Consider the following 26147-nt stretch of genomic DNA (forward strand, 5'->3'; position numbering starts at 1 on the left):
GTTTGTTCGGTTTCTTTCCGCAAATATTTAAATTCAATATTAATTCAGATGTCTCCGAATTAATATTGAAAGCGACTGCGTTGATAATCTGCTTTCGTTAAATTATTTTTGATCTTATTACTAATCGTGAACTATTCGTGGTAATATTAAAAACAGACTGTGAAATGGATTTTATTCAACTAAGTACTTTTTGTTTTGAGTTTATACCGTACGTGTGTCGTGTATTTAGATTTTGGTATATTTGGTTTCTGTAAGATCTCGAAATCCAAGAAGTCTAGTCCTACGACTTACTCCTAAGATCCGAAGGTCTAAATTATTTATAATTTTAACGAATAAGGAAAAGACATTGTCATATTTAAAACATTGTTTACTAATCGTTTCGACATTTGTATTTCATACGCATTTCATTTATTCAAATAAATAATTAGCAAATGCAACGAATACGTCCACACATAAATAGCAGCAAATATCTATAAATAAATGTAAATATGGCATCTCGCGTCTCGCGTGCGTCGCGCCAGCGCGGGCAAGTGGCGCAGTGGGCCGAACGCCGGCCGGCTCCACTACACCACGAGCTGTTTCACGTGTGACCGTGCCGGCTACCGTTTTTGTTTTTTTTTTTATGGCATTGGTTGGCCGACGAGCAAACGGGCCACCTGATGGTAAGTGGTCACCACCGCCCATAGACAAAGGCACTCTAAGAAATATTAACCATTCCTTACATCACCTTTGCGCCACCAACCTTGGGAACTAAGATGTTGTGTCTCTTGTGCCTGTGGTTACACTGGCTCACTCACCCTTCTAACCGGAACTACAACAATACAGAGTACTGTTATTTGGCGGTAGAATATCTGATCAGTGAGTAGTACCTACCCAGACGGGCTGGCCCAAAGCCCTACCACCAAGTGAATTGTATCATAGTAGTATTATAATAAACCACCAATGATTGTCAAACAACACCAACAACAATGATCAATTCGTGTTAAATGTAACCGAATGTAACGTTTGAGTGAAACGTGTCCGTCTATAATAACAGGAGTAGCTTCAGAATCATACTGTTCTATGAATGAGCCGATTTCCTTGCTGTTTTAATGTATGTATGTACAAGCAATCTGTAACCGAGCGTTCTTTATTATACTTGTAAACATCTTTTAAATATTTATTTCATATTGTCTCGTAATGTGTAAAGATCATAACTATTGTACGACGTAACAATGGACACTGTCCTCACGAGATTCCTAGCGCACGTCGACTTTCCGCCGCGAGCGTGTCTCCGTATCTGGAACAGTATTTCACCACTGCTATTCATTTTCACACTCGAATGTTACTTCTTGTGTTTACTTCCTCGATCGTATCCTCGAATACAATACACCTGAGATAGAGACATTCCATGCAAAGTTATGAACGTCGTAGCGTTTTATAAAAACCAACTTTGCCAATTCGTTTTGTGATGACAATTCGGTAACTTATGTACTTCTACTATATATACTATATATTTGGTGTATTATAATCATATTTTAAATGCATGTGCCTTTATTTTGTAGCAATGTAGATTCAAATAATAATGACACAGGTTCCAGGCAACCGATAAAGTAATAATTTTGCAATAATCATATAATAAAATAAATACTGCGGCCTCTGCCTATTCTTTAAGCATAACCAATTGGTATAATAAGATTAGCACTTACTTTTAACAACACATTTTTCTTATGCATAAAAATACTTGAACTTCATATAATAACAATAAAATGTATCACAAATCCCCCGACTACGCAACTCCGGCGCGGCCGCGGTCCGGTGTTACGGAATTACTTTTTTCTTTATCGTCGACTTTCGCCGAAAACCGGCCGTACTTTCCTCATTAACTCCTCGTTGGACAAACAGGTAGATTATGTAATGATAAATTGGTTTGTTTGTCTGAATTCCAACATCGGAGAAACGTACATTCGAACTCAGTGTATAGTAGTAATGTTGCCTTGAAAAAAAATAAGAAAATACAAATTCAAATCAAACTATTGTCTCAAGCGATGCGTGCTGTATGTCTGTTAAAAGATTGGGTGTTTGGCAAAGGCTGAATTCAACACTATATTACACGGCTATCGATACGATGATAGTTAGGTATTAACAAAGCTAAAAGTCATTTCAATTTGCGTTTATAACATTTTATGATTGATAATCAAATCGTATCCGCTGTTTAATAAGATTTATTGCCAATTATTTAACAGACGTACAAATGATAGTGTTTCTTTATAACAATTAGACAGCGATCTATATCTGCGGTGCACTCTCGTATAAAGACTCGTGTGTACCAATAGGATGTTAATAATTTTCGTATTTACATGTTTGCTTCTTAGGTTTACGATTATAAAATCGTTCTCACAGAAGTTTGAAACGCGCTGAGACTGTACTGAAGAATGTCGTTTGATTATATTTTATATATATATATATATATATATATATATATATATATATATATATATATACATCCATAATAATTGTAATAATAGTTAACGACACAGTTAATGGCAACCTGAATATGAATCATACTGGATTACATTCCGGATGACGATTATATAATAAAAATATTAAAGGTCAATTGACCTATTTGTTCTACATTACCTACATTATGTTCTTAGCAAATTTCATATACGAATAATGGCTCGCAGCTCCACCTCTTATAACATGAGTACATATTACATTTTATTGAGTTAGTCGACGTAAGTTCTCTTCCTTTATTATAAATTAAATCATTTTTTAATGTCGTAACGCTTCATTTTATGGAATTCTTTGTATACTTTACTAATAATTGTTATAAATTGCAAATAAAAATGTAAATCTTAAAATGATTTGATGATAAATAGTAGAATACAACGTAAAATTGATTTTTTTGTATCAAATGTCAGTGAATATAAATGAAAAACTTAAGAACGCTTCGCATTACACATGGCGCCGTGTTAAAGACATCAACGCGTCTTATCGTTAGAGATTAATAGCGAAGTTGGCAAGTTTAATTAATTAATTAGTAGCAGTGATTTAGATTGATCAACAAAGTTACTGTTTACAGAAGTGATAAGGGTGAGTTACATATTCGACTGCAATTAATACAAAGCTCTTTTATTTATTTTTACTTGGATTATCAAATTTATAATTTATAACATACAACACAACAAACAGTCGCAATTATAATATCAGTATAATTATATTAGTATATAAATAATATAATTAGATACAGTTTCATAGAACTAATTAATTGAAATTTCAAAAGATAATAGCAAACTATTACAGTTTTTTAAATTTTAAACTTTGCTGACTTTTAAAGTCTAGCCAATTTAATTCGAACTCGACGGATGGGAATATTTTTTGGACAACTAATAGTTCTAGGGGCATTATTATTATTATTATATTCTTCAATATTTTCATTACTTTATACATTAAAATATATTTAATGCAACATTTGTTTGCAGTGATTTATTCTCAGCGTTACACTCGTAGGTGCACTTACACGTACTCGTAGGTCGTACAGAACACCCAACGCAGTACTCATAATGTCGCCTACTTACATTTGGTGTCTAATTGACCTTCAATGGCATCCCACTTATAAGGCGGTACACAAATTATAAGGCGTGTCTCTGAGTTTTTGTGGATTAATTACATTCCTTATAGGGAATAAACCCCGCTTGTGTAGGAGTACTTAGCGAGTGGTATTATTTCAATGTTTAAAAGTATAGGTGTAAGTATATTTAGCTAAGATTAAGATTTTACTTGGTGGTAGGGTTTTGTGCAACTCCATCTCGGAAGGTACCACCCACCGACACATCACACCACCAAGCAGAAATACTTAGTATTGTTGTGTTCCAGTTTGAAGGGTGTGTGAGCCAGTGTAACTACAGGCACAAGAGACACTGCATTTTAGCTCCCAAGGTTGGTGGCGCGTCAGTGTGATGTAAGGAATGGTTATTATTTCTTATAGCGCCAATGTCTACGAGCGCGGGTGACCGTTTACCATCAAGTAGCTCATTTGCCCGTCCGTTAAAATATATAATAAAATATATATATTCAGCATGTTCACTTTTGTTTAAAAGATAATTGGACTCCCCAGGTTTGTCTGTCAATGTGTGAGTGCACCTGTGCGTATGCACACATGTTTATATAGTTAGTCGTTGAGATTGGCTGCCGTGGCCGACATACGCGAGTGTATTTATCATCGAAATCGCTGCTCGCGTTAAGTCGCTTATGTGACGGAACACATCAGTTTATTCGGTGAAATAAGAACTAATTAATAGCACTAACCCACACTCCGACTGCAACTACCAATTACCTACAAATCGGCATCCCCGGTTCGTATTTAGCTCACTTACATAAGACTCGACATTGTAGGTATTTAGTATATTTAATTGCAACCTAAATAAGTTTCATTTCAAACACCAAACGCAGTTTCTAGTTCATTTAGAACCAGTTTCACTGAGCGTTAGGTTTTATTTCGTCTCAACGTAAATGGTGAGGCATTTCATCTTCTGATGCCTGAGATAATTAAAAACCTTAATTTGAATACCATTAACCCTATTTTACCATCTAGTGCGGACATTCCATCCGATATTTTGGATTGACTAACTAATCCTGTTTTTGTGCGCTTTTTGTTTACGTGTGTCGAATGTTAATTATATAATTAGTATAAATTACTTTGCACTATTAAAACTTGTCATCAATCACATAAATACAACATGTTGTAAAAATAAATCAATTTTAAAATAAAACGTAAAAATAAAACTCTGTATCAGAACAATAGCGTGTTTGATTGGCCGCCTTATTAACAAATATGTGACAGCCTATATATACTATAGTGAATTGTCGCCGGCACCAAAACTATTTAAGAACTTAATTACGTTCATATTGAACTTGTTTAAAATTCAGTGAGAATATTTGATCTAAACACATTATCAATCGATAGAGTCTGTGAATAAAGCTTAGTCACATTTTTGTTAGTAGCATAGTTAATATTAATGTAGTTATCCAAACGCAAATTAAGTATTTAAAAGAATGACTTTGTGAAGTACAGAACCAAATGACTTACAGTTTAATAATCCGTTGTTGAATAAATAAGCTCTTAATTAAAAGTAGACTTTACATCCCGATGATTGATGCTCCGAGTGTTTGTTCAGATATTACGACACCGCCATATTGTTGATCTTTCGTTTGTAACGACGCATTGTTTCGTCTACAGATTGAGTCCGTAACCTTACATTGGAAAGGTCTCCGGTCTATCGAGGCACGTGGGAGCAAGGCTAACTGCTAACAATTATAAGTAACTAACTATTCTATTACGTATCATAATGGCGATATGACAAACTATTTCAAGCCTGCAGTATATCCGATCCTCTGGTACTTTTATTATGAAATAAACCGCAGTGAAGACGAGATAATAATTGTTACTAAAATTAAAACTCATCCCAGCTGTCTACTGTATTGTAATATTAAATATAAGTACTTATACTATTCTGCTTTAACTTTCCCAGAAGTATAATATTCATTAATAGTATTTGTAGATTTTGATTTTAAGTACCATTTCGATTTAAATCTGACAATGATTAGCAGCTTACAACAACACTTAACGCAAAAACTAAAGTAATACCGTAACTCACGCCGCGCCGCGTTCCGGAACTCCTCGTACATGATCTAGTAGATTTTCTACTCTTATATTTAAACGGTTCGCTTCGCTTGCAATTTCATATCATTATTATAATATTCACGTGAAAGTGAACGCGTTCCGACAGAGCGTTGTGTGTATGTGTGTGTATTTTGCGCTACGTCTCCGAGATTATATGTTTCAAATTTTTTTACAACAATCATTTTCTCCTCATCCATCCACGTGTAATAAACTGCAGATGTGTTGTTCATACATGACTGCTTTGATTTATATATAAATACATAGTTATTGTGTGTCTGTATCATGAAATCAGTCGCAGACGGAAGTTCGGATGTTGGTAGTGTCCACTCTCCAATGCCCCAAAAATACGCTAATAATGCAGCAGCAGCCTATAGTGTGCCCTAATATGACGTAGATTATTCAGTTATTGTAGAGCCGAAATGATTCAGTAAATAAACGGAGCACGTGGATCCTAACAAATCGCTGTGCAGAAGCGGGACAATTTAAAAATTACTAAATGTTGCTTACTTCGCGATTATAATTCTTCTACTCTCTGAAAATTGTTCGGAAAGCTACAAATGATTGACACCTGTTTATCAACAATCCAAGCTTTATCAGTTTCAAACCTCCTCTTCAAGAAAATATTTCGCTGCCCTGGTCTGTTTATATACAAATAGTACACTCAACCAAATGAAATACCAGCTCATCGTTAAATAATGAAAGGTTCCATCGTCTCCGCACACAGCAGCACGCAGCACCGCGTGGCTAATCGATGCGCATATCCCGCATTATTATGACTAACGAGTGGCGACTCCGAGACCTACCACTGTTCACTGATAGGTTTCTAAAAGAAAATCTAAGTTGACCATTTTCTAGTAATTACATATGTGTAGGAGTGAGAACAACTGCCACGTTAAGAACATGATCGTTCTAAAATAAAACCTATTCAGCAACGACAACGACCGTAAAGACCACTGTCATTCCTTGCTTAACTCTGTAGCGTATGCCAATGATAACGTATTCTTTCTTTATGTAAAGTGCGCGCATAAATATGAGTGCGTGTGTGTGCTAGTGTGCAACATTCTTAAGTCAAACATACAAAAAAGACATAACCAAAAATAAATAACCCTCGGCGAGCCCTTTTTATTTTTAAGGAAAAGGTTTGGAGATTATTCCACAACGCTGCGCCAATGCGAGTGGGTGGAATAATATACATATATCAAAAATAGACATACACTTTGATAGAATTTAGGTTAAAGAAATGAATTAATTTGTTATTCGTTCAAAAAAGTAGCATATAAAACTGAGCAGAGCACACACAATTATAGTTTTATAACGGAAATATATTATGTTAAACGCATACTACGTGTATTAACTTTCAAATTTCCTTTTTTAATCGGTTCGATGATTTTTGGGTTCAGATTTTACATAGTTTCATAACGTACGAATAAAACTCTTGAGAACATAAGCGCAGTCACAGACCGGATAGAGCGGTGCCCGCTGCGAAGTCTCTATGACATGAAAAAAAAATCGGTATTGCCAATACTGGTTACAATTGTATAATATTTTTAATGTCAGTTTCAAAAACAATAAATACATTACATTATAACCGATACATTTATAAATATAATTACTTTCAAACAAAAACTATAATAACTTAGTCAATGGTTAACAAATCCTTCAACTGTTAAATAACGTTGAGTAGCCATTTAATATATAAATGAAATATATAATGGATATGTTCCACTGGCTGCGCCGCACACGTGTATTAATATATGTAGTCGCTCTAGTGAATACTTATAAAGTCGCAGTTCTCGAGGCCCTGTTGAGACCCTTTTTGTGTCGAAATTTATCAGCAACAGTCTGGACATTAACTGTGTTTGTGCACATACTACTATATTTACTATAGCGCTAAAGTATATCCAATATGTTTTTAATACTAATTCTAAAATTCGAGTTATTTTCTGATTGATCTAATTTTGTTTAACCGTCAAATATATGATAAATCTATATAATCATTATTTAAGTAAGTTAGGTATGTTCATATATACTTACTTAAATTATTAAGTGTCAATAAAGATTTGCTGTTCTTTAAATTGTTATTTTATAAAATTCAGTTTTAGTAATACACGGAATCCAAGTAAAATACTTAAATACCACCAATGATATAAAACTAACTTAAAATTACTTGTGTTATGTTTTGACATGAAGTTTAACGGAACTACTTGTCAAGATGATTGTTTCACATCGTGGGCCTCTGTGTCGGGGAGATCGCGGTACTAGTATGGGGCTGCTAAAGATAAAAATAGATAATAATTACTTTATAGCGCTGTACCGCTTCGTATCAGTGGACAGGCAGCCTGTCGACCAAGTACGTACTTTCACCGAAGCTTCAGTCGGTCAAAACGAGCAACGCGGGGTCATTGATCGCTGGACACATTAAAAAACAATGTCAATATCAATTTTACACACATTTGTTTATGGTGTTTAATTTTTGATTGCAATGTGTTAAATATAAATATGCTTTTTATACAAATAAATACAAGCCGTTGGATTTTGAGAAATATACGAACCTAACAGATGAGAAACAGTACCGACATTTATCGATTTATTAGACGTTCACTAATTACATACAGGTCGTGCGGTTAGAACCCCTTTTTATGTAAATTAAAAATAGCGAAACAACGCACAACTTGTTACAAAACTAAAGGTGTAAATAAAACCTTGAATGCTCGACTAAATTAGTAAAACTCTCACGAACGCGATGTAATGGCTTTCGTAACACCAATTAAATTTGTACGTGTTACATCATTCTGATAATATGTTATTAAAGTTAAACGCCTCAGTGAACAGTTGAGGCCGATTACAGTAAACAGTATCCTGAGGAAACATTAGCTACATTAAACACTAATTTTACGAGATCGGCTGCGCCAGTCCTGCAGCAAGCCTGCTCTGGTTGTTGATTTGAAGAATAAACCGATGAGACTGGCAGCCGCATTGGCTACGTATCCACTGGACATAAGAACTGTGATATTCTCTTGACCGATTCCGGTCCCAGCAGCTATTCTCAAGGGAGGTTAGCCGTCTGCGCAGGATATATTAAATACTCCCCCTCCTATCTGATGGAATGGCAAAAATAGCCGGCAAGAGTCAATGTAGACAGGCAGAGTTAAGTTTAACACAGGATTAACGGCTTCACTTGATCCGTTGATGACCAGTTGATCTGGACTGAAAATGCCTAATGTTTTTTACTGTCCCGACCCGATTTATACACCTAGGACGTCAATGATCTGTCTCCTCAGCAAAAGAGACAATAAAATACTTTAAAAAAACATACGAAGATTGACTCCGTACCGTACCGTAATCATACCATACCATTTCGAGTACCGACCGCAATCGATGAAATCTCGATGATCGCGAAATATATATTATTATTATTTTGGATGTTAATGTTATAATATAACTGACTGTTTGTTGTTGTTTGAGCGGCTTATGAGGGCGAGGCCCTGAGACCGGAGTACAAAATTCGGGTCTGGCCAATAAAAGAGCAGCTCGGAATTAGGAAGACGGTCGGGTCACAATCCCGTGCCGGGACATTGCAGTGCCGGCCGAACTGATGACAGTTAGAGGACTCACAGTTGTGTTATACTTACTGTCTTTCGAGTACTAGTCGTCGCTGACACTCGTCGGGGAGACATCGTCGTTGTATAATATTGGGTAATTAAAGCCGATAAATAGGTTTTGGGGATTATTACACAATATAATCTGCAAACGGCCTTTATGAGATAATGGTAATCGTAACCAGACATATGTATTCAAAACGTACGCGAATTACACGGTGTTTGAAGTGACATAACATAGCCGGGCTGAATTTAAACTATCTTACGAATTTAATTCTACACACGCGCCGACGTACACTTGCTGTTTATGTTAATTGTTAATCAGCTGATGCGAACTCCGTGTGACGTCATCAATATCTACAAAGCCTAAATCTAGCTGATTTAAAGCTAACATTCGACGAATTCTAATCTAGTCAAAGCTGTGTTATCATGTGGGGTATCTTATAAAGTAATTTAAATAAAAATGTATTATAATTCTTATTTATAATCATTGATTATGTTTAATTTATATTTTTAATACATATTGTGCAATGTGGCAGTGCCTGCTGAGACTACTTGTAAATAGTAGAACATGTGATTTTCAAGATAATTTTGAAATGTAATTTTTTATTTTGCCACCAATAAAAAAATTCAGTAATATATAAATATTATATATTCGTATATTGCGGACCTACATGACGTCGTTGTGATATTCTGCGGTCCGGTCACGGAGTTACTTTCATTGTCATTGTCACTACTCGTGACTCGCAACTCGTGACTCACCTTAGACCTGAACTGTGACCTTCGTGAGACCTATTTATGTAATTCCGTCAAATTATTTAAATACTGATTTTTGATACGAGGAACAATTTGACTTCAGCTGCGTAACGCCTGAAACGTGTAACGAAAAATTAAGCAATAATATGAAAGTAAAAAAAATTTCCGATACCGGGAATCGAACCCGAGCCTCCTGGGTGAGAGCCAGGTATCCTAGCCACTAGACCATATCGGATATACTTTGCGAATTGAATTTTTAAATCTTGTACTCTTCCTACTGTATACTTTTAATAATAAAATGACTTCTTCGAGTTCAATTGTTATGTTATTGTGTTCTTATGATGAAAATTGAAATAAAACTGCTTTAATAAATATAATTACATATAATATCTAAACGAGATACTAAGTAAACCTTGGCTTAATAATGTCTAGATAATTATTTAAAAATATTTTTTTTCCAAAAGAAAAGGTAATACTAACGTCACTATTTCAATAAACTTTCACGTATATAAATAATCCAAAGTTAACTTAATATCTCTTTTAAATATTATAATTAAGTATTTACTAAAGCAATTTTCAGGAAAATCGACATTATGCTAACGCCTTCAAATAGGTTTAATTTTTACTTACTTCCTCTTGGTTATTAGAGTTAATAACCAAATAATTTCATGCTTTCTTGTATTCGTAGTCAAAATCCAATGTCATGCTTCGCGGCTCCGGCCTGAGATAACCTCGTGGTTTACACTAATTACACTACATTCGGGTGTTATACTTTTTCATTTAGAAATTTGAAAGGATTGAAATTACTCCCCTTTTACGCCCCGTCAGGCTTACATTCAATAAAATCATAAAAATCTTAATTAATATAAATATATTTTGGTGATTCAAAACATATATATAAAAAGATAAGAAAATATATTACAAAAAAATTTCCGCCCCCGGGTGGGCTCGAACCACCAACCTTTCGGTTAACAGCCGAACGCGCTAGCCGATTGCGCCACGGAGGCGACGACCTCTTTGCATATAATACACAATAACCTATAACAAATATTTATTCATATTAATTACTGATTATATTCCGCACAATGTTATCTAAGCTGAGCTGCGGCAGAAACGAAACGCCGTGCAAAATCATTTACGGCAGTGGGTCAGTACTATTTTCATTTAACTAATAATAACTAAATAATATATCTCAAAAAAAACCTACTTTAAAATTTGGCTGGCGTGGACATAACCTATACTTACTTTTGAATGAAAAAATAATTATACTATATAGGATTATTTGTACATAAAAAATAAACTAAAACTAATCAAGGACATACATATTTACAATATAATCAGCTTCTTAAGAGACTACTTTCATATCTATATTATAGAACTTAGATATACGGCGTCAACTAAAACAAGACAGGCAATTGCATTTTTAATGATATTAAATATTTATAAACGTAACCAAATTCGGTAGATATATCACGCAAAGTGAGCGGTGTGAACAATGCTGACTATATAAGTGATTGTTAGAAAAAAAGGAAAAAAAACACAATTTGCAAAAATGAATATATTCTACAGCTCGTTACGTCAGAACTAGTTACGTCATCTCGCATTCCTCCAGAACTTTCACTGTAATGACCAATACGAGATCACGGCGGCGGCGGAGTGATCATAACATTTAATTAGTAAGTACCTACTAGGAAAGAAAGTCGCCCGTGCGATGTAAATGTATCAGAGTTGTATCAAAGAGATTTTGCTAAGTACTTATGTTTGTTTTATATACATTACGACAAACGGGTCATCTGATGGTAAGATGGTCACAGATACCCATCGACATGGACGCAGTGAAAAAAATTAACGATTCCTTACATCGTCACTAACCTGGGAACTTAGATGCGATGACCCTTGTTCCTGTAGTCACGCTGGACCACTTATCCGGATTCAAACCGGAACACAATAATCCTAAGTCGTCGGGTAAAATAGTTACAATTTAGTCATGAGTGAAGTTGACAAAACACAAACAATATTTATTTAAATGTTCTCTATGCAAAATTGATATTTTATAGACATATATTTAACAATTAACAATAATAATCGTGAAGGTCGATTATGTGGTTACTGAAGGTTTCTCACGAATAGTAATCGATTAATCGATTTAATAGATTTGTCGTGGAAAAGGGCAGTATCCGTGCGCCACTGACCTTTACTTTAACTCAAAGCCAACATTTATTTATTGGGTATGAGCGTTGATTTGTGCGACCCGTAATAGATAAATCTGTGACCGGAAATTTTGGAATCAAGAAACTTTTAGTTCCAAATTCCATTAGATATATAGAACAGCCTAGATGATCCGATAGCAGATTGAACTACTTTTTTAATTAGATTCGCCAAACCAAACAGCTTAAAAATTATTTGTTATATTTTAATAAGGTGATCCCCAACTATAAGTAAACAATAATATTAAGTACATACAATTAAAATTCACTTTTTACCGAATAACCATGTCAGTTTCACTTTCGCCGAAACTCGTTCCGCGCCCGCGGCCGTACCGACGGCCGACTACCGACTATAAATCCCGCAGATTATAATAACTTAAACGGAAATGTCTTTAGAATAAATTATTCGATATAGTTTACAATCAAAATAATTAATTTGTCACCGAATGTACGAGCAATAAATCAATCCCTTATATACAACATACGATCCGCACGATCTTCTTATTTATAGCCGATATTCCTCACCGATTCCCGTGTTACATAAGAGAATCTTAACCACAGATTGCGGGATCAAGCCGGGGCAAGCACCGATTTTGTTTATCATGTTTTGGTTATATTAATTGAGATGCATAAGATAGTAGAAACAGAGCTGTACGGCTTAGTTTCGACTTCGCAAACGAAATTAATTTTTGGGGCACTGTGTTCATTTCTATAATAGGATTCCACAGTTATTTTTAAAGGCGTATTTAAAAATTTAAAGCTCATGTCAAAAAAAACATTGATAAATAAGGCAAACAACCAAAACAAGACCAAGACATGGCTTTACATTTTACTCAACACTAACAAACATTTTGATAAAATCAAAAATATTTTGATTTTGCACTTTTAGTAAAATTTCAAAGTCTACTATAGTTGCAAATACCGCCGGATTAAACATTTTTTTTTGCGAAATATCTTTAAAGATGAAAATCACTTATAAAAACATGTTTGTCGTAAGCATTACAAGAGAGAGTTCTTTCCGCTAAAAGGAAAAACACCGCAATGTGGCAAGTCCGGGTAGATAGGAACAGTGTCTGAAATCGATGGTTAAAACATTCGTCTGTGATTTTATTTGTGGAACGCAAGACTGTATCTTGATTAGGTTAAGACGCACGTTGTGAAATATTAATCTACATTATGTAGGTCCAATCATTCATTTCCTTACGTGCATTTAGCCTCTGTATAAATATACTTTTGAAAGTTTAAAAAAAATCATGTTTATATTTTTTTTTAGCAAAAGAAAAATAAAAACGAAAGTAAATGTCCACTCATATCTAAAAGCCTCCAACTCTCAAAACTAGTTGAAACCGGTTCGGTCAAGTTAGAACCAACGTCCAGTCATTCTTCCTGTCATTTCACTTCTTTTTTACTGATATACCGGCTTAAAAATAGTAACGACTAAATTCGATGCATAAAAGCCACCGTGGGCTGTATTGATTGGGAATAGAACTTGCTTTTCTGTGAACAACGATAACCGACGCAAATATATATGGCAGTAGCCCGGCGGCAGCCGCTGTATTCCTTCCTCCGTAGATGTGTGTGAGATTATAATTTCTCACGTGCTTTTGAGCTGACATTATCTGTGTTGCCTACATTTTGAATTCAAATGATGGTTGTTATATCAATATTTTATAACAAAAATAGTTTTATTAAACTTGGTACTGCAACAGTATTTTACTGTAGACTAAGTCATTATTATAGATGAGTAATTCATTTCATTTCGAATTAGTATCATATATATTTGGTAGTAAATATAATATTGTACGTTTTAAGAGAGAAATGGTCATAATAACATAATTATTTGTCCCATATGTTCCGTGACCCTACAGTGACTATATGTTCAACGACCGCATAATTTCTTTCATTGTCGGTTCGGTAGCCTCAAGTAATGCAACTTTGATTTGGGTCAATGCACGATTCATTACTTTTTTGTTACACATAAATAGCAACTGCATAATAAGTTACGCTCATACGTCTGATCTATTATCAAATATTACGTAATTATATCAAATGGTGCAAACTGACTGAAAAGGGTTAATAGATAGCCACGTTTGTTTTACATATGGTCTTCAACAGACCTCGCATTCATATTAATAAATAGCCAATTTTTAAATGACATTGGTAATATTATTAGTCGGAATAAATTAGAATTGAAACATCGATGGATGCGAGCAGCTGTATTATGGCCTAGGGGTTGTAATGTGTGCATCTTAACCGATAATTGCGGTTTCGAATCCAGGCAAGAACCACTGAATTTTTATGTGCTTAATTTTTATATATATTTCATCTCGTGTTCGCCAGAAAACATCATGAGGAAACCTGCATGTGTCTAATTGCAACGAAATTAGAGCCCCGCGGTAGAATAAACTCCAAACCTTCTCCTCAAAAGAAGGAAGGCCTTATCTGGTGGGACATTGATTGAGGCTTCTACTTATAGAATAATATAGGCCAAGGAAATAATGCTGCACTACTATAAAGTGGGAGGCGACGCAGACCCTCATACCCTCCTAGATTAAGTAGGTCGAAGGAAATAAGTGACGCTTTGAATATGCAGTTAGGCGTGAAAGTGATTACTTAGCATTAAATAGAAATTAGATAGGCTTAAGTTACCTGCGCGGACTAGTTTATGCTAACTATAGTTGCATTTGCAACTCTTGCGTGCAATGTATAGTTGTATGTGTTATATGACATATATATATGTTGTTGTGAATGCGTTAATGTGTCAGCGCGGGGGTTTAAGGTGTACATTTGACTCAGGTGAACGTTTTAAACTGCAAACCATAAGCTAATTATAATCACAAGTATCGTTTATCCGGCACCAGAATAAAGTGCGGGGTCCAGTAACAGTAAACTTCCTGCGCACAATGAGCCCGGCGCGCGGCGCCTCGCCTCATGCAAACATAATCGCATGCAAACAATAGTCTGCCGATCAACTTTCATGTTTCAAATTAAAAGCTTATACGTTTAATGGTGACGAGGCAGTCGAATTACACAGAACAGCTGTGAAATATTATAGTGAGGTGTTTTGTGCCCGGAGACTGTTATTTTTGTAGGAGCGAACTATTTACACAATGTCTGTTAGCTAGTAGCTGCTCTCCGAGACTACATAGATTAAAAAATAGTTGTTTTAATAAGTAAAATTTTTCTTTACCTTAAAGTATCGAAATGTTGCTTATCCTTAGTTGGGTCTGCCCCTCGAAACATTATCCGACTAACGATTGCTCTGACGGGCCCTGCCTTAGCATTCGATGTGAAGAAAGTTCCAATACTTTTAAAAAGCAATTATCGAAAAAATAGAGATGTAGTCATATTCATAAAACTATGTTAAACTTTGCGATATCGTAATAACTTCGAATTAACACATAGATACGTAACTGGTAGTCGTATTAACTAGAATCTCTTTATGTAGGCATTAAGCATAAAGAGGTACCCTTCATCTTCTTTATGGGAATTGTTTCAATCAGAGGAGTGGACACTCCTCCTTCTGGTTCGATCTAATATAATTAACTTTTAAAATTGTTCTTCATCAGTGATCACAACACGCTTCTAGGGAAAAATGATAATTATTATTTCTCAGTAATTAATAAAATCTTTTAAATGATTTTGTATAATATTGATTATATTACTACTTATTATTGAAATACTTATATATTTCGTTCTTAGCTATTTTTATTATTATACTATACATTTGTATGTAATTTATACTTATACTATACCGTTTTTTATACAGTACGAACCTTAGCAATGCGTAGTACTTGAACCGTATTTTGATAAAATACTCATCTCACACAAAGTGCGTACCCTATAGTTTTAATTGAAACCATTGCTTAAAAACATTAGTTTAACATATATTTTCAGGATCTTTGAGACGTTTATATATTATGGACTTCTCCGATATTAATAGAACTCACAATGAAACAATGAAGGCAGTTGATACTCGCACTCGTATATTCACAATCTCTCATTACGACACAAGTCACTAACCGTTCGTAACGCACAACCGGCCGTTGAACTGCATTCGTGTGTTGTAATGTTTCGGGTAATGAGTCGGTCGAGCTGAGGGCTGTCGTGTGTCGTGCTGGAGATGTTACTTTGCGTACACCTAATGACGTCTCTAGAGATGTTGTTGCTGGGTGATGTCGTTTTCGTCTCAATTGCTAGTAACGAAACAAGAATATATTGGTAATGCATTTTAATTCAATTAAAGAATATAAAATGATCTGTCGATTCGAATATATCTGAGACACTACACATGATATACCTATGGCGGACGCGCACGGTGATTTCGTTCATTAAACAGAATATCATTTTGATTTATATTGGCTTTCAAAAAACTATTCACTTTTTGTCTGAGGGAATCTACGTATCCTTGTATAGAATTGTTTTCAAAATTATTGTTATTTAAATTCTTTATTATTCATCGATAGCCATTGGCCCTTACACAGACAATACTTTCAAATAAATAAGACTTTTATCCAACGTAACTAGTTTAGAAGAATTACGATTTAAATTTAATTATAAATCGTAATTTATACGGATAATATTCCATAATAATAATTACAATCAGTCTTTCACAAGAATCATTAAATTAGTAACGTCCTACCACAGACATGCGCCGCTGCGTAAGTCGGACGGCAGTTGCGTGCGACGGAACGTTCGTTAACATACTTGCTTGCGATCCGTTTTACGTAACGCGTTTTAAATTCGATTAACATTATTTTTGTAGGTTCTTATCCACTGCATGACAACATAAGATTTATATTTTGAGTTTTCTAATAGCCTTGGTTGTAAGTATTATTAGTATTTACAAAAGACAATTAAGGCAAAATTTAAAAAATCTTAAATTTATAAAATTTAACAATTTTATAAAATTATTCATTACCATAATAAAAAAGTATTAGGGAAAAATATTATAAGAGAGTATTTTAAATAATTACTTATAGTCTAGTGTCTCCGATAAATAAATAAAATTTGACAAGATATAGACGTAAGGCAAAGCATATGCCGAGCTATATATTGAAATTTTCGACTGTCTATCATGTAATACTTTTAATTTTCATTTACAATACAATTAAGAGTTCAAGTTACTTTTGTTAACTTCTTGTCACAGTTGAAAAGTGTTATTTTAAAAGAAAGAAGAAAGTAAAATGTAGCTCTAAGTATGACTCAGTTGTTGTATCACTTTCCAGCTAATAAAAAATACCTAAATCAATAATTTTCTTAGCATCCATAATTACCGCAAGTTTATGTGTAGCTGTTAGCTGGATGAAACTTTATATTTTTTCTTTAATTGTACAGGGCCATAATCGCACAACTGTAAATCTATTCAGAAATAAATTCGAAACTCACCACAGGTCGTCGACGATCGCCTAATGTCAAATAGTGAGAAGCGACATTGATTAGTAATTTCATTAACACGCATCAATTTATTGTATCACCCTTATTCGGTTTTCAACATTTCCTAAGTGAGACATGAAATAAGTTCTTACGGAATAGTTGCGATACTGATTTAAGGGGCTGACTTACTTAAAACTTAAGTTTTATTATTATCACAGGGTATGTGTGTGCTTGAGGACATTACCCTCTCGCTCGAGCGTACAATCGACACGCGGACGAAAACGTCAGTACTCGTCGTCAATTGCATAGTATTAGTACAAGCTATAGAAGAACAGCGTTCTTATATACCGAGAAGAATGCAAGTGCTGTAAACCTGTTTGTCAAAACTATCACTATGCTTGAAACCTCTTAACAGCGGTATCATCATTTCACTAGACTCATAATTATGGAACGGAACGGAAGCTCGGAAATGATTATAATTAAAAGTCTGCAAATTGGTGAATACTCTGTGGCTTTCATCCGAAACATGCAAAGTTTCTTTGTTATATTTTCTTTCACCGCCAAGTAGTAGATGAATTAAACACACATTACGCATATGAATAGTTCTAAAAACGGAATCTTTAGTCCAGATTCACGTGGTCTAACCAATGCAACATCTCTTATCTCGAGACTTTAGTCTTATAAAAGGAAATAATACTAATCTGAATTGCATGTAACATGGACCATACAAATGACTGCCAACACGTTAAACCAAGCGCAAAATAGTTTAAACATGTTGCATTCATTGATCGCAAGAATTTGGAAAATATCTCGTCTGAGGAAATCGTCTTGTTGTGTAATTTAAATGTAAACCAAACCGTTGGCTTTACATGGAATCTTGTGTGGGTTCGTCGTTATGTCCATTACGAGTTTTCTTAGACTTTCGACATAAAATGAAAAAAAATTGCAAACATTAAAAGTTTAGGTAATTGACTTAATATAAATTCAATCATGAGCTATATGCTATAGACAACCTACTGAACCCACATTACATTTCGGGAGCCGGCAATGAACCTAATGTTATTTTTCATTCTACTTAATATAAAAAAATAAACAAACAATTCCCCGAGACGTACGAAAATATTCTTCGATTGAATGACATGGTTTGCACGCTCGTTGAAGTGAAGAATGTGTTCCTCGTATTATTAAAACGTTACGTATTTCCACACTAATTATATTGTTAATATTATTGCAGCGGCATTAAACAGTACGGAATAACAAACCGCATAACCACACTGGAATAATGACTGATATTTTTCCATATTGATTTATCCGGCGAGTCTTAGTGAAAGTGCAGTAATGGCGGTTTCACCTTCAGTAGAAAAGCTGAGAATTACCATTATCCGTTGATGATTGGAAAAGTATATTACCAGCATTTAAGAGGGTACATTATTATGTGATTTATTCCGCTCATCGCCACTTCTCAGAAGTACAGGCTATTAAAATATGTATACTACATAAATAACCATTCGCAATTCTATAATTAAATAGATACAAAATATTATCAACTTTTTTTCGTTCCGTAGCGGTAGGTAAGAACAGGAAAAAGATACGAAAAATATATTCGAATTTCGACAGCTGGGAGCACTTAAACCAAAAAGTAATCATAATTAATTGTGATTACAATAAAAAAATAGTCATGACATAAATATGTACACATATGTATGTTATAACACGTAGCGCTTTATTATTATACATTCAGGTCTTGTAATAGATAAAAATATGATTGAACGCCAAAAGCGTTTAAAAAATGTAAGCCCTAATTTCATTTTAAATAGAATCTGTTAATCCAAGGTAAATTCGATAACAATCGTTAACTATTCTATGTTAATACAGTGAAGGGATTGTGTTTCTGAGGAAATCGTCTTGGAGATCGAGGCTAATTAAACAATGCATCTTAAGCTTGATACAATTTTATAAACAAGTTGCAAGTTCATCGATAGTCAAGACAATTCCATGTAGGAGTACACCAGACATTTCCATGAGTCAAAAGTGAAATAAACACTCGCCACTCGCTACGTCTATAGACATTGGTCATATTTTATGCAGTGGTCTTTGGATTATTCAAATAGGCTCATCATAGCATCATAATAGGTAGCCCAAGAAATCAAGTGAAGCCTTTATTAAAAAGAGTATTTATAACGATATATACGAGTATTTTACTTGGTGGTAAGGCTTTGTGCAAGACCGTCTGGGTAGGTACCACCCACTCATCAGAAATTCTAGCGCCAAATAACAGTACACTGTACTGTTGTGTTCCGGTTAGAAAGGGTGAGTGAGCCAGCGTAATCAAAGACACAAGGGACATAACATCTTAGTTCCCAAGGTTGGTGGCGCATAGGTGATGTAAGGAATGGTTAATATTAATTACAGCGCCTTTGTCTATAGGCGGTGGTGACCACTTACCATCAGGTGGCCCATATGCTCGCCCGCCAACCAATGCCATAAAAAAAAAGATTTATTGTAATAAATCTAATGTTATTTATTTGTTTCAGATGTCGCATAAAGTATTGGCCATTCTGGCCATGTTGGCTGTTTCTTCAGCGGAAAAAGAACAAACGAGATGGTCCCGCCAAATCAGCTCATATACATCGGACATTAGCGATTGGGTTCCCCTTAGAGTTCCCACGGAAAGAGATTTACCTCAAATCAAAAGACAAGCAGTAGCGGAGCCCAGAATATTATCTGAACCCTTTGCTGGATTTGTTAGGCCAACTGGATTCAGTCAGGATACTTTTCCTTCCAGGACATTCTATAACTCTCCAACTAATCGGCAGCTTTATCTTCAGTCGGTACCTTCTGCACCACAAAATTATCTTTCTGATCAAGGATTCAGCCAAGGATTAAGATTTGGATTAACGCAACCGAATTTTCCTCTCAGTCAAGGCTTTATCACACCACAATTTAACTTTGACAAAGTTCCCCAAATAAAATCAAGACCGCAAACGGGTTCGAATCCGATTAAATTTGAATCATCTTTTAAAACGAGCCAACCTTCACAATCTCTGAGCCCCAATCCTCCAGTTTTAAAGCCTTTTAATCAGCCACTTAAACATAAGCACGAAATTCCGAAATTTGTGGATGGCTATCGTGCAGAAAATAGCAGCGAATCAAATTTTGCTAATAAACAAACTCAATCGTCACAAAAAGTTAATTTTGATAACACAAACCTATCTAAAGAGTCATTCGGGTCACCGAAAATGAAGGTTGAAAGGGAAGAAGTTCAATTACTGTATGTGCCTTTAGAGTCTCTCAATAGAGGACAATTTAACTTTAGGAGTCCACTAACATCAGCACAACTAGTGAATACGGAACTTTACAATCAGAATCATCGATCGAATCCATTAAAGCAAAATCTCGCGGGAGAATTCCATGGACCTGTAATGAAACCCTTAGAGACATATCATTCACAAGAATTTTTGACGAATTTTAATAGTCAGTTACATGAAGTGAGTCCATTTTCAAAATTTTCAACTATAACAACTCCCTTCTCAACTACTGCATCCACAACTGCTAAGCCAAAAAAATTAAAACCACATCAACCACCTCTAGCAATTTTTCTTACTCAAGACGCAAAGAAAGAAGATCAAGTTAAAGTTGGAGATGTATTATACTCTTTGAAAAATGCTAATACAGTTCCAGTTTTGGATTCTGTTAATCCTTTGAATGCACCAAAGGTATTTATTGGGCCTTCATCATTATCGCCCCCTGATACCTACGTCAAATTCGAACTCCCATATTTGTCCAATATTGAGAATAGTGACAAAAAATTAAGACAACTTCCATTTTTTGTTGCACCGCTTAGTTACAATACACCTCAAGGATTTGCTAAAATTCCATTCCCATCACCACACGTAGGGTCTGTTGTTATAAATTCACTTATCAAGGATACCACGTCAACAAATAAAGCCGTAACTGGAACTAATATTTATACACATTCATATTCTGAACCAACATTTAAACAAGACCAAAAAGTAGTAACCCAAAAAGCTAAAGTAAGTTACTATACCACCTCTTCTCCGAAAACAAATTCGGCTTTATATGAACAAAGTTATTATTCAATAGAACCTCAATCAGTAAGCACATTAGGACCATTCAAGGAACCGGAACCTAGTATTGGATCACAATCAACACCTTTAAAAAGTGGTTCCTATTTTTTAAGCAATATGCAGAATCAATATAACCCAACTCAATTTATTAACTTTCCACAAGATACGAGATTCAAGACTCCTGAACCTACCAAAAATTTAAACATTTACAAGTTTGATACTACACCTACACCAAGGACTACTGTTACGTCAACTACTAAGCTACCGACAACTCACTCGAGTCAATTACTGGAGACTCACAATCCTTATTCCATAAACCAAGCATTCCATTTTAGCACACCATTAGATTATCATAATTTCTTTGATGAGTACAAAGAACCATATGCTACACCAGGGACCAACCAATCACCATCACCCTCAACAATTCCAATTACACCTGCGCCTCTTCAAACTACTATACCAGAAGAACGAGAACAACCTCAGCAGCTATCGTATCAGCCCACGCAACAATCATTACCAGATTATTTACAAAACCAAACTCTAGAATTTCATCGCGACGAAGAAAAACAAAACCTAAAATATCCCGCTTTTAACACAAATGAATATAGCACTAAAATTGAATCATTCCCTCAAAACCAATATTCCAACAGTGCAGTTAACGTAAACGAAAACACCCAAACTATAAGAGATGAATCAGAACAAAATACAAAAAAAGTGGAGTCTTCACAACAAGAATACGTGAACTATACGAATGTCGCAATCAGTCAGTCTGATTCTTTGTCTAATTATGATCAATCAACTAATACTTCCCCTAAATACAACATTTACGATGAAAATTATAATTCTTACGATTTACAATCTTCAACAACAAGCAGCACTTCTACTACAACAAGAAGATCACCCATTAGAACAAGAGGACGTCCTCGATATCCCACAACAAAGTCTGAATCTAGTGAATCATCTACTCGGGCTACAATAACAAGAAGGCCTTTACGCGAAAGAAAACCATTACCAACTAGATCAAGATATGAACCAAATAAAATCACATCTGAAAAACCAATTAGAAATCAATTTGAATCTAACGAAAGTACGACTAAATCAAGTAGAACACGAACCAGAGGCAGAGTTCATTATAAGCCATCGGACACGGACGACATATATACAAAAAGAAATAAACAAAGTAGTAAAGAACACGATTTAGCGTATCAAAGAGATGTACTACATCAAAATTATCCCGTTACATTGATGGAAAGAACTAGTACTGCTGACATAGAAGCCATTACTGAACCATCCGAAAAGTTTATTTCTACAAATAATCTAAATATTATTAAAACCGAGGATACTGAAGACGCTTACAGTAATGATAAAATTTCCATAACAGAACCAATCAATAGAGACTTAAAAGATTTATCGCAACAATATACGACAGCTGTCGATACCGTGACTGATGCTCCATATGAACAAAAAGTACATGCTGGTGAAGATCATATTTATCAATTAAAAGGCAGTAAAACACATGAAGGTGCTGAATTATCATATGATGAAGTAAAAGAGGGCAGTTATTCTGTACAAACATCCCCTGAATATAAAATAGATAATCAGGACAACATACCTACTAATCCCGCTAATCCTATTACGGAACAAAACACTCCTATCAGTTCATTCGATGAAATTCAATCTAAGGACAAGGAAGAGATAACAACGTCGGCTGAAGCTGAAGAAAATACCAAAATTGCAAACCAAGAAATAAGTCATGAACAAGAACAAGAAGAGAATGTTGTAGAAACGACACCATCATATAATAGAGTAAGAGTACGACCAGGAGTTATTAGACAGTATCATCAATCTTCCTCATCGGACTCTTCACGATTAAGGAACGAGAGAAGGAAAACAGTTCAAGCTATAACATACAGACCAGCCTTTGATAAACGCCGAACTACAATGAAAATCGAGGAAATTGAAGCGGATTTAAAGACTAAACAAATTCATATACGGCCAGAGTTTCAAGACTATAAACAACCTGTTTATAAACCGGAACCATCAACTGAATCAGTCCTTACATCTACTACACAGGAAACTTCTACGAAACGTGGTCAATTCCGTCGTAGACGGCCTAATTATGGGATGACTTCTACCGAAGGAACTGTACCTAGAAGAACCTATGAAATAAAAAATCGATTTAGGGGACGTCGACCTACAGAAAAGCCGACTGAAAATCCCGATATCGAATCAGACGTAACAACGGTCAAAAGTAATGTGCACAGCAGATACAGCCATAGACCGAGATTGTCAGAAAGATATAATCAAAAACCGGAAACGGACGACCAAGCATCTGAAGATCAGGACTCAAATTATTCTATAAATAGACCCAAATATGTAGCGCCAGAATCAGACCGATGGTCTCCAAAAATTTCAAAGGATTCATTCAAACCTTTTAATCCTAATAACATAGCAGATGACATAAAAGTTGAACAAAGTACAAGCAAGTCAAAAAATGAAGAACTTGATATAATAACAGCAAGAAATGAATATGAAGACATACTTATTTCTGTAACACCTGCTACTAATAACAGAGTTCAGAAAAAAATATCAGATATTCCACCTACCTTAGAAGCTTTTGTTGAACAAAGTAAAGTAACAAAAGTGGATTCCGACAGTATGTCTACTTTCGAAAGCATGCTCGAAGAGGTTATGAAAAATTTGGAAGAACAAGATGAAAATGAATACACGGGTAATGTTATGAAACACAAGGGTGGTGAAATAGGGGAGATTCCTCCTGAAAGAATTATTTCTTCCGGAGAAAACTATTCTTTGAAATCCACAACACCGCTTCAAGAAGAAACGACAACGACTGCGCCGGATAACTCTTCTGTTAATGTAACTGAGGTAATATAATAAAATACTTTTTGTCTTCTTTAGTATTTAACCTAAATAATTGAACTGTACCGCATTTGAAGATATATTAATAGATAGTTAAATTGTATTATTATTTCTGACATGAACTTGACGTTTTTTTTCGGTAATTATATTAAAATATAAGATTTAATGATATTATATCATCTTATCAATACATACTTAATTATGTTTTTACCACTTTTAAGTATTGCCGTGTTTAACTATTAATTACACTAAATAGTAATCATTCTTATTACAGAGTTTTCCAGCATAGACTTTGCTCTAACATAGCCTTTTGCCATACTGTAAAATAAAATAGATACAAATGGCAATGACATTTAGACATACACAATTTGACTATATTAAGTTATGATATACCCAGTTTCAAGCTATGTTTTTATATGAAAATTTATTGTTTTATTAAGAAACAAAGAAATACAAAAAAATCTTTTGTTTACGTTTTGAGACATAAAAGAGTAACCGATATAACCTATCTAATATACTTTTTCTTGCATTTTAGGAGGTGCCAAGTAGAAATAATCGTCGTCGTGGTTTTTGGAAAAGGGTTAAAAAAGTTCGACCAGTTAACGAAGAAATTGAAGTAGCCGAATCTCAATACTATTCGAGTGCAGTAAATCAACTTGGCCAACCAATTTCTAAAAATTTATTAGAAAATACAAGAAAAGATAATGTAAAGGCGACAACGTATAAACCAAATTATCAGTTTCTCAAAGATTTCTTCGACATAGAGGATGATCAGATTGATGCAATACCGAATATAGACATACCTAAAATAACAAACAGCCATATAGAGACTGAAGCTGAAGTTCTGAAGGACAATTTGCAATCAAGTATCCAAACTGACGTAAACGGTGACAGACCAGCAGAAATAATGAGTCCGGGCGATATGGACTTAGGTACAGGCTCACCAAATCCTACATTGGATGATAGTGCTTTTTACAGTGATCCTACAGAGCCATCATCTATTGCTACTGCAAGTATAGATCGATCCGATGGTTTCAGTTTTATGGATTATTTATTTGGTGAAACTGCTTCTGATAAAATAGAATCTGTACAAAATAATACAACGAAATCTATCAAAGAAACTGAAACAACGACAACACCACAGGCTAAATATGCTTCAACGGAAACTGAAATCACTAAAGTAAAAGCAACAACTGAAAGTACTTACATTCCTGAAGAAATAACAGCTGAAATAATCAATGATGGCAATGAAGAAGGCATAGTAACAGAATCAGTTACAAGCATTGAAACTAGAACAACAAATAGTTATTTCAATTCAGAAGAAAAAGAAGTAAAAGAAAATCCTGCTGTAAAAGTTGAAACTTCATCAATATCCAGCTTCATGGATCCAACAAGCGTGGTCAGTACATCCATGTCTACAGAAATATCTCATGAAACAGAGATTTGTTTCAGAGGCAAATGTATTAAAAGCAACAAAAATTTATTATAAAATAAACAGAAAGTGGTGCTTACAATGTGTTCAAAATCCTTAGTGTTGTAACAAGTGACTTTTTGAAAGAACAATTTAACTAGGTTA

The 26147-nt window shown here is 34.7% G+C and overlaps 1 protein-coding gene and 2 non-coding genes across 3 annotated transcripts in view; 1 reads left to right on the forward strand and 2 right to left on the reverse strand.

Annotated features, from left to right (window-relative positions):
- LOC125072814 overlaps nt 1-26119 on the forward strand; it is a 29282-nt gene extending 3163 nt beyond the window's left edge. The window contains exons 2-3 of the mRNA XM_047683513.1: nt 20138-24577; nt 25107-26119. Coding sequence (XP_047539469.1) covers nt 20138-24577; nt 25107-26060 — 5394 coding nt within the window. The 3' untranslated portion in view covers nt 26061-26119. The remainder of the gene's footprint in view (nt 1-20137; nt 24578-25106) is intronic.
- Trnae-cuc lies at nt 10184-10255 on the reverse strand. Its single transcript has one exon. It is a non-coding gene; the product is annotated as a tRNA-Glu (tRNA).
- Trnan-guu lies at nt 10954-11027 on the reverse strand. The gene has a single exon. It is a non-coding gene; the product is annotated as a tRNA-Asn (tRNA).
- Nucleotides 26120-26147: the final 28 nt, after the last annotated feature.

This window comes from Vanessa atalanta, chromosome 22 (assembly GCF_905147765.1).
Source record: "Vanessa atalanta chromosome 22, ilVanAtal1.2, whole genome shotgun sequence".
NCBI classification, from domain to species: domain Eukaryota; kingdom Metazoa; phylum Arthropoda; class Insecta; order Lepidoptera; family Nymphalidae; genus Vanessa; species Vanessa atalanta.